Source organism: Cloeon dipterum, chromosome 1 (genome assembly GCF_949628265.1).
Source record: "Cloeon dipterum chromosome 1, ieCloDipt1.1, whole genome shotgun sequence".
Lineage (NCBI taxonomy): Eukaryota > Metazoa > Arthropoda > Insecta > Ephemeroptera > Baetidae > Cloeon > Cloeon dipterum.
This window is the reverse complement of record NC_088786.1, coordinates 23,117,443-23,125,254: the sequence shown is the minus strand read 5'-3', so window position 1 is coordinate 23,125,254 and position 7,812 is coordinate 23,117,443. Positions and strand designations below refer to the sequence as shown.

The 7,812-nt window shown below is 40.2% G+C and overlaps 3 protein-coding genes across 3 annotated transcripts in view; 1 reads left to right on the top strand and 2 right to left on the bottom strand.

The window, feature by feature from the left end:
• Miga (mitoguardin) overlaps positions 1–1,239 on the bottom strand; it is a 40,055-nt gene extending 38,816 nt beyond the window's left edge. The window contains exons 1-3 of the mRNA XM_065475980.1: positions 1,076–1,239; positions 480–585; positions 175–363 (exon numbers count right to left, since the gene is read on the bottom strand). Coding sequence (XP_065332052.1) covers positions 175–363; positions 480–585; positions 1,076–1,132 — 352 coding nt within the window. The 5' untranslated portion in view covers positions 1,133–1,239. The remainder of the gene's footprint in view (positions 1–174; positions 364–479; positions 586–1,075) is intronic.
• Positions 1,240–1,390: 151 nt separating this feature from the next.
• On the top strand, positions 1,391–3,701 carry Fbxo42 (F-box protein 42). Its single transcript, XM_065475979.1, has 7 exons — positions 1,391–1,617; positions 1,696–1,830; positions 1,893–2,104; positions 2,168–2,340; positions 2,389–2,668; positions 2,720–2,862; positions 3,021–3,701. The coding sequence occupies exons 1-7, from the start codon at positions 1,479–1,481 to the stop codon at positions 3,592–3,594; spliced, it is 1,656 nt and encodes a 551-aa protein (XP_065332051.1). The 5' UTR covers positions 1,391–1,478; the 3' UTR covers positions 3,595–3,701.
• Positions 3,679–7,717, bottom strand: fand (Pre-mRNA-splicing factor SYF1 fand). Its single transcript, XM_065475978.1, has 13 exons — positions 7,490–7,717; positions 7,268–7,416; positions 6,780–6,903; positions 6,519–6,716; positions 6,274–6,458; positions 6,058–6,172; positions 5,852–5,999; positions 5,650–5,801; positions 4,930–5,590; positions 4,563–4,876; positions 4,391–4,507; positions 3,821–4,106; positions 3,679–3,768 (listed from the first exon to the last, which is right to left on the bottom strand). Exons 1-13 carry the CDS (start codon positions 7,520–7,522, stop codon positions 3,698–3,700), a joined length of 2,553 nt encoding a protein of 850 aa, XP_065332050.1. The 5' UTR covers positions 7,523–7,717; the 3' UTR covers positions 3,679–3,697.
• Between the last annotated feature and the right edge of the window lie 95 nt (positions 7,718–7,812).

The following is a 7,812-nucleotide window of genomic DNA, read 5'->3' as shown; positions in this document are numbered from 1 at the left end:
CAAACTGATTTCTCGTTGGTTAAACTGAATTTTTATCAAAGTTTGAGCTGAAAAAAAGTGTTCAAAATTGTAAACCGTTTTTTCAAGATCGCGTGATGTGCGTTATTTCCAACTGGGATAAATTGAAAAAAAAAAATAGTATAACCATGAAGATAATAAAAGGATTGTACTCACCCATAGCTCCCAGCTGCTGAGGTGTTAGCTGCTCGTTGATAAATCCAGATTTGAAGTCACCACCATCCAGAGCTGTTCCAGGAACAGATGTAGATGCCCTGTCTCCAACTGTAGACATTTGGCGGTACAAGCTAGCTGCCCTGCGACTGCTTGAGGCGCTGACAACTGATGGTGCCCCTTGATCTGGAACTATGGTTCAGAATGGTAACAAGAAAACCAATGAAACTTTGAGACGCAGAATGACATGGAAAATGAATATAACGATAGCATCAAAGATTGCCAACGTCAATAACGTAAAATCTTACCTCTATAATTGGCAAGGCCTCTGTCAGTTGTCACGGGTCTCCTCCTCTTAAAATAGCTAGCGAGCATTCTAAGGAGACCAATTCCTGCCACAGTAGTGACAGTAATCTGCAAGCAGATGACGCAAGCAACTTAATATTAAGTATTTTAGATCTCGGCAAGACAGTTTCAATCTATTTAAAATTATTGTAGATACTCACAAAAGAGTAAATTTAATTGTATTGTCTTGATATTTGGGCTTCATAATTGTCTTACATACAGAATAATTATTCATAAATATTAATAATTTATAGTAAATAAGACAAAAACGTCAGTGAATATAAATTTGTGAAAAAATTTTATGTTCAATTAATACATTAATGCACAATACATAATTATCTAAGATTTTACATAATATATTAATAGATATAGAGACAATGGATAACATAAAAAATTTGTATCTTCTTTGCAAATAACTTTTGTACCAAGGGCAAGGCTAAAGAGTCCAAGACGAACATCATATTTATTTATTACAATATCATAGCTTCGTCAACAACAAGACAGTAGTATGTATCTACATTGTTAAAACTATTTTATACATTACTTGTGCGAATCTTACCACAATAACACCCCTGTAATTTCCCCATGGACCACCAGAACTCTTGACTGCAAACATTAGAAGTGTGATCTCTTATTTAATTAAATAGCGCTCTGAGCCGCAGTAGCATTTGCCGAAATATGTTTCTGGTAATTTTTGTGTTGCCTTTGCTGCTTGAAATAATTTCAAAATATTCAATGCATGTGGTTAGATCGGTGCTGCCATAGTCAGCTGAGAGAATAGCATGCAACAAATGAGTGGTTGGTTTTTCAACTAACTTTGAAGTGGGCGTAACCGAGAGCTTTGTGTTTTGTTGACCTTTTAGACTGACAGATCAACATAATCTATCTATGAAATCTGACTGTTCTGACTGAGTTTGGCTTGCTCAAATTAGGGAAAGGAAATTAGGAATCAGCCATCAAGGATGAGTAATCAAGGAGATGAGTGCCTGCTGGACAGATTACCCGACGAGGTGCTAGAATTCATCCTGTCAAATGTGTCTCCCTATCTTGAATTGCAGAACTGTTCTCTCGTTTGCAAGAGGTGGCGAGAGCTAGTAAAATGTGAGTGTTTAAATTATTATTTCTCTATTCAATTTTAAATTCTGTTATTATACTCATTATAACTTTGACATCCATCAGCCGTCCGAAGAAGGATCAAGTACAATTTCATGCAAGCCATTGTTGAGTTCAACACCAGGTGGATAGAAATACCAGAAGTTCACCACTTCGTTCTAACAATCGCCAAGAGACATTCGCATTCTGCTTGCTGCCATGGTAAATTTTTCTTTCCATCATATGAGCTGTATGGTGATAACCAATGTGCTTTTGCGTTGCAGAAAACTCGATGTACATATTTGGTGGATGTACTTCTACCTCTTCAACCTATAACGATCTTTGGAAATTAGATCTCACCAAAAGATTATGGGTCCGTCCCCTTACAATGGGCACGTATCCCACCCCAAAGGCTTGTGCTTCAATGGTCTGTTACAAAGGAAAACTGATTCTCTACGGAGGCTGGAGTTTTCCTTCACCATACCCTCTCCACCAGGTCTTACTATCCACGTATTACTAATTTTGACTAAACATTTAAGACTTCTTTACATGGATGCAGGCATACACCTTATTCAATGAGCTGCATGAGTATTGTATTGATACCAACCGATGGACTGCTTTGAACACAATGACAGCTCCACCATCAATCGCTGGGCACAGTGCCACAATCCATGGTTCCAAAATGGTTGTCTTCGGAGGAATGCAGAAAGTTTCACAGTCAAATTTTGAAAGGTGAATAATTGAATGTAACAATTATTGATTTATAACACAACAATGCAGGTCAAACCGAGTTTGGGTGTATGATTTTGAGACGAATGACTGGTACCATCAGCTAACTTCTGAAATTAAACCAAAACCCCGCTTTGGCCACACTCAGATCAAGCTGAGCGACACTCACCTTCTGATCATTGGTGGGGGAAGGCAATACCCTGTCGTTTTTGATGATGTTTGGCTGCTGGACATGAGCTGTGAAAATCCAAAGAAAGAGTGGGTCTGGTCGCAGATTGAAGTGATTGGAAAATACCTTCCCAACAAAGCATGGTGCAATTCTTCTGTGAAGGTAAAATTTCAGCGTTGTCCCAGAGAATTAAACTGAGCATAAAATTTGCAGGTTGGCCAGTATGTGGTGACTTTTGCTGAGAACATTCACGCAACTACTCTTCCCATCTCCAAAAAGAACTTCAAACTTGGATCAAATATATGGGTTCCTCCACGCGAAGATGAGATTCCTGTTGAAGGACCTGCACCAAAACGGTAATAATTTCTTAAACAAATTGTAAATTTTGAAGCAATTTCAGCTTTGATAATGTGATATACTTAGATTTGGTTTCTTTGAATTGACTGGTTCAACATAATATATGACGTTGATTTCTGAAAATTAATTTAATTTTTCATTTCTCTTAATATTACAGAGTTCCCATGGCGAGAGACAGAGACGTGAATGTAAATGGGCGACGAGGAGTGCTCCAGAGACGAAACATCAGTTCTAGTAGCGAAGAGAGTGATGCTGAGAACCCAACTCTTAATCAGCCTCGACCCAGCATTTCTAATCTCCACGCTCGGCCAGGTGTATCAGCAATTGCCCAAAATCCCAGCAGACCACAAGCGCAACATAACAGGCTCAGGAACAGAGAAAGACAGATGGAAACTTTGAGAAGAATGGAAGCCCTGTACAAAAACAAAAACCCAAGCGCTCGCAAGCCTGTTGAAGTTCCAAAACCAAAAAGCACTCGGAACACAATGGCCATGTATGTGCTAGACATTTCGGAAGTTCTGACCCACAAAAGGGCCACTTGGCTGCCTCCAAAAGTTCCATCAGAACCCTCTTATGCACCTGAGAGCACTGTTCTATACTCGCTGGTTCTTGGGATGAACGAGCTCATCATGTTTGGAGGAGTCGAGAAGGATGACCAAGAACTTAACAACTATGAAAACACAGCATGCTCACACTTAAGGATTGTTTCGGCACCTAAAGATATAATATAATTTAAATCCTGACAGCTTTGAGTAACACCTGAATTTAAATTTATTTGGTTCTGACTGTTGCCAAAATAAAACAAATACTGCATGTAAATTAAAACTTGCAAATTTAATTTTCATCATCTTTTTTTAGACTTCCAAACACCTTTGACGGAATCGCTTGCTTTTTCACTGGTAGAACTGAAAGAAAAGTGAGTTAGTAAACTGATCAAATATCTGAAAACATTGTTACCTTCTTCAAAGTCCTTTTCATCTTCTCCATCTTCTTCTTCACTGCTCTCGTCGTCAATGTCAATCTCGTCAGGGTTAACCACCTTGTTGACGTCCTTGACCTGAGTCTCTCCTCTGATGAAAGAAATTGAGCCTTGCGTAGCAGCCTTTTTGGCCACAGGCTCTGCCATTTGGGCCGCCTTGGCTTCGAGCATCCGCATACCGTCCTTTGCGCCAGGTGCCAAGTCAGCAACGGTTCCTGCTACTTGTCCAGAAGCAGTCAGCATTTGTGCTGACATCATATTGACCTAAGGGAATGCATAAACTCATTAACACTTGAATGTTTGAGATGTGTTCAGTCAAAAAAAAAATAATAATAATTCTCAGTCATGGTAAGATCTCATTTGATGACCTCAACTCTCAACAATTTCAACTCAACTAGACATAGGCCCTGGCACTTGCCTCAGTTGACAACTGCCGGCAATTTATGCCTCAGTTGACGAGGATTGTGTGAGGATATCAATCCATCGAATTCGCCTTTGGCTCATCATTGAAAAGCATTCAGAGAAAATAAATAAGAAATAATTCTTACCTGGGTGTTGTAAGTTGCTTGCACGCTGCGCTTAATCCTAAGCATTTCCCTCATGGTGTCCTCATTGCCATGGCGGATCTCAAAGTCCTTCCAAGTTTGCCAGAATTCTGCCGTGACCTGATGTAACAAGAAATTAGGCTTTGGTGAATTCATAGTGGTGCCGACAGCTTACCCTCGGGTCGCACATCTGACTGCAATGCGCGTAAATCGCTCGAGCTCTGTCAACTTCTCCCAGTTTTGTTTCCATGTCAGAAAAGCGAAGGCACATATCTCTCGCCTTTTCTTCAGGCAACACCTCGATGGCTTTTTCGTAAATTTGCCTGGTGCGCGCAACGCCATAGAGCTCTGCCGCCTTGTTGATGTAAATATTGAACATCTCAAACTGCTCCTCGGGAAGAACAGCTTGGGTAGCTCTTTCATACACCGCCATTGCGTGTCTGGCCAATCCATGCTCCTCTTCCAGCTTTGCATAGAGCAAATAAAGAGCTAAAAAAATGAAAAAATTAGCTCAATTTTGACTTAGTAGTGTGTAACAATACTCTTGGAAAATTTGTTAGGACAGTGTTCTAAGCACTGCTCAAACAAATCTCTTGCTCGTTCAAGTTTGGTGCCGCCATATCTTTTGAGGAACTTGGTCAAGTAGGTGTTCCAGATGTCAAATACGTTTGGCCACTTGAACAGCGCAATTCCTTTCTCATATGCCCGGAAGGCCTCTTCATAATATTTGTGTTCCTCCAAGAACACTCCATAGTTGATGACAATCTGAGGTGTGGCAATCTTCAGGTCCAGGATGCGGTCATAAACAGACTTGCACGCCTTGAAAGTTCCAAAACTCTCTTCCAAGTCAGCAAACATGGACCAAATCTTCAGCGACTTATACAATCGGTTTTGCACGGTCTCAGTGTCATCATGGTAAGCAACCTTCCTGGGAGGTGGAACAGTAGCTCGGTGCATCAGCTTCAGAGCCGCTTCATAATTGTCATGCTGCAACTCCATTTCTGCCCAGGCGCACCATACAGATGCCAAATCATCTACTTTCAGGTATGCAACTAGGGTTCCCTTCTCAAAAACCAGACGAGCATCCTCCAGCTGACCGTTGGAGTCGTAAAACTTGGCAAAAGCGATCCAGAGGGAGTGCAGTTTTCCAACAGCTTGCTTAGGATCCACGGTTTGAACAGCTTCAGTGTATGTATTGATGATCTGCAGAAATTTCAGTTTAAGTATTCTTTCAGCAGAAATAGGCCACTAAAACTGATTACCTCGTGGGGCTTTCCTTCCAACAGCACAACTCTTTTGTGCCACTCATGAACATTGTGTGGATTTTGGCGAAGGAGCACAGAGTTCAGAAGCAACAAGCGGCGCGCCATCAAGTGTTCAAATCTGGCCATTCTCAAGTCCAGCTCAATGTCATCTGAAATCATATGATCAGATAAATTTTGTAAGTTCCATGATTATGCCCACCTTCTTCAGAAGGGCTGGTATTTTCGGCCACTTCTTCCATCCGCTTGGTTAAACTCAACTCCTCAAATTGAGCATACGCATCAAACACTTGGGTGAAGTCCCTAACTGTTGTTACAGTCTGGATTGCTTCTTCATAAACATCTCTTGCCTTCAATTAATTACCAAGTCAATTTTAATTTTTAATTTGATATCAAATAATATATTACCCGTTCAAATAATCCAGACCTGATGTAGTAATCGGCCAGAGACTGCCACAAACTTCCTAGCTGATCAGAGTATCTTCGCAAACCACCTCTGATGATTGCATCGACATTCAGAGACCTGCGAAAAAAACTTTCTCATCACAAGGCGTCTTCAACAAAATAAATGAATGTATTGACCTAGTGTGAGAATAAACAACAATAATACAACAACTAACTTACTTGACTTTATGTGGATTTTTGGAAATGAGTTCGCAGAGTTCATTCCAAAGTTGGTGGTTTGACTTGCCATGCTTTGATACAAAGTTCTCGTTGTTAACAATGCTAGCCAGTTTGATAGCAGCTTCATCCAAGCGCTCAATGCTCACCAGATACTCAATGTAATCCTCGGTATTTTCAGGACATAACTTTAAGTTTTAATAAATTGAATCAGAATTTCAGACGAGTTCTAGCAGTTTACGCATTACCTTCAAGTAACGCCTGAAGACTCTGATTGCGGTCTCATGACAGTCGTAAGAACAAACAAACTTGGTGTATAATGGCCACATTCTGTGGTGCTGAGTTATGGGCAAAGCTCGCAGCGCTCGGTCGAAAGCCTGTCTAGTTCTGGTGATCTTTTTTTGGTCAACAAGGAAAGTGCAATAGTCCATCCAAATTCGAGGCATCTAAACCACAGATTTTAAAGTTAGAATATGAAGAAAATTTAATTCAAATTTTCCAGCAATTACTTTATGCATGAACACCAAAGCTCTTTCGTGAGCGTTGTTGACATCCTCGTAGGCAGGATCCGTGATGCAGCGTCCACGAACTTGGCGCCTTCTCAACTTTAGGTAGTTGTACCACAATTTATAGCTAAATATATAAAAAAGAGCATTAATGTTTTGTTGAAGTATCGCAGAATCAAATATTTTGTGACTTGCTTTACCACTATAATGCTTGCAGCACTCACTATCAATATTTTAGTATGATATCTCACAGTTTTCCTTTTTTTTAACTTAATTTGGGTGGGATAGGTGAATGAATTGTGTACATCACGCATACAAACGCACATCTAAAAATTCCCATTCATGTTTTGTGAGTAGATACATGTTGTTTGTAATTCATTCACCTATCAATCAGGATGTGTTGGTAGGAATAATCTTTAAATGAGTGTTGTGCTTTCAAACTTAATTATATTAACATAAATCATCAAATCAAGCTAAAAGAAATAGATTACCTTCCAGGAAGCTCTTTCAGGGCCCGTTCGTAAATTATGTTCACATTGTTAGGGGGGCCTGATTTTTTATGATCGATGTAACGAAGCCAGTGCTTCACGGAAAAAGGATTTCTCAAGATCTCCTCCTCATAAGGAAGATCATCGTCCGTCTGTAGAACAAATTTAACATTTTTCATAAAAAGAGTGGTGAGAAAGAATTGTTAAAATTAAATAATAACTCACGAAGACGAGGGAGCTCGCGTCAAAGTCGGGCATCGCGGAAGGAAATCAGCCAAATTGGCTTACAAGACTTGAAAAAACAATATTTATGACTCTTTGTGATAGCTTCTAAAGATACTCTTTTCTGTTTTTCTCCAGAAGAAGCGCCAAAAATTCATAGATGCCAAGTAATTTAGAAAATCGCTTGTGCCGGTGAAAACAAACATAAACACGTCCGAGTCTTCTTACCCAACCCGTTTGCTTGCTGCTTGCCACTTCTACTTCTTGCCACTAGGGTCCGTTCTGGGTCCGCTGGTGGTAACTAGCGCCAAGCGCGTAAGGCGCAA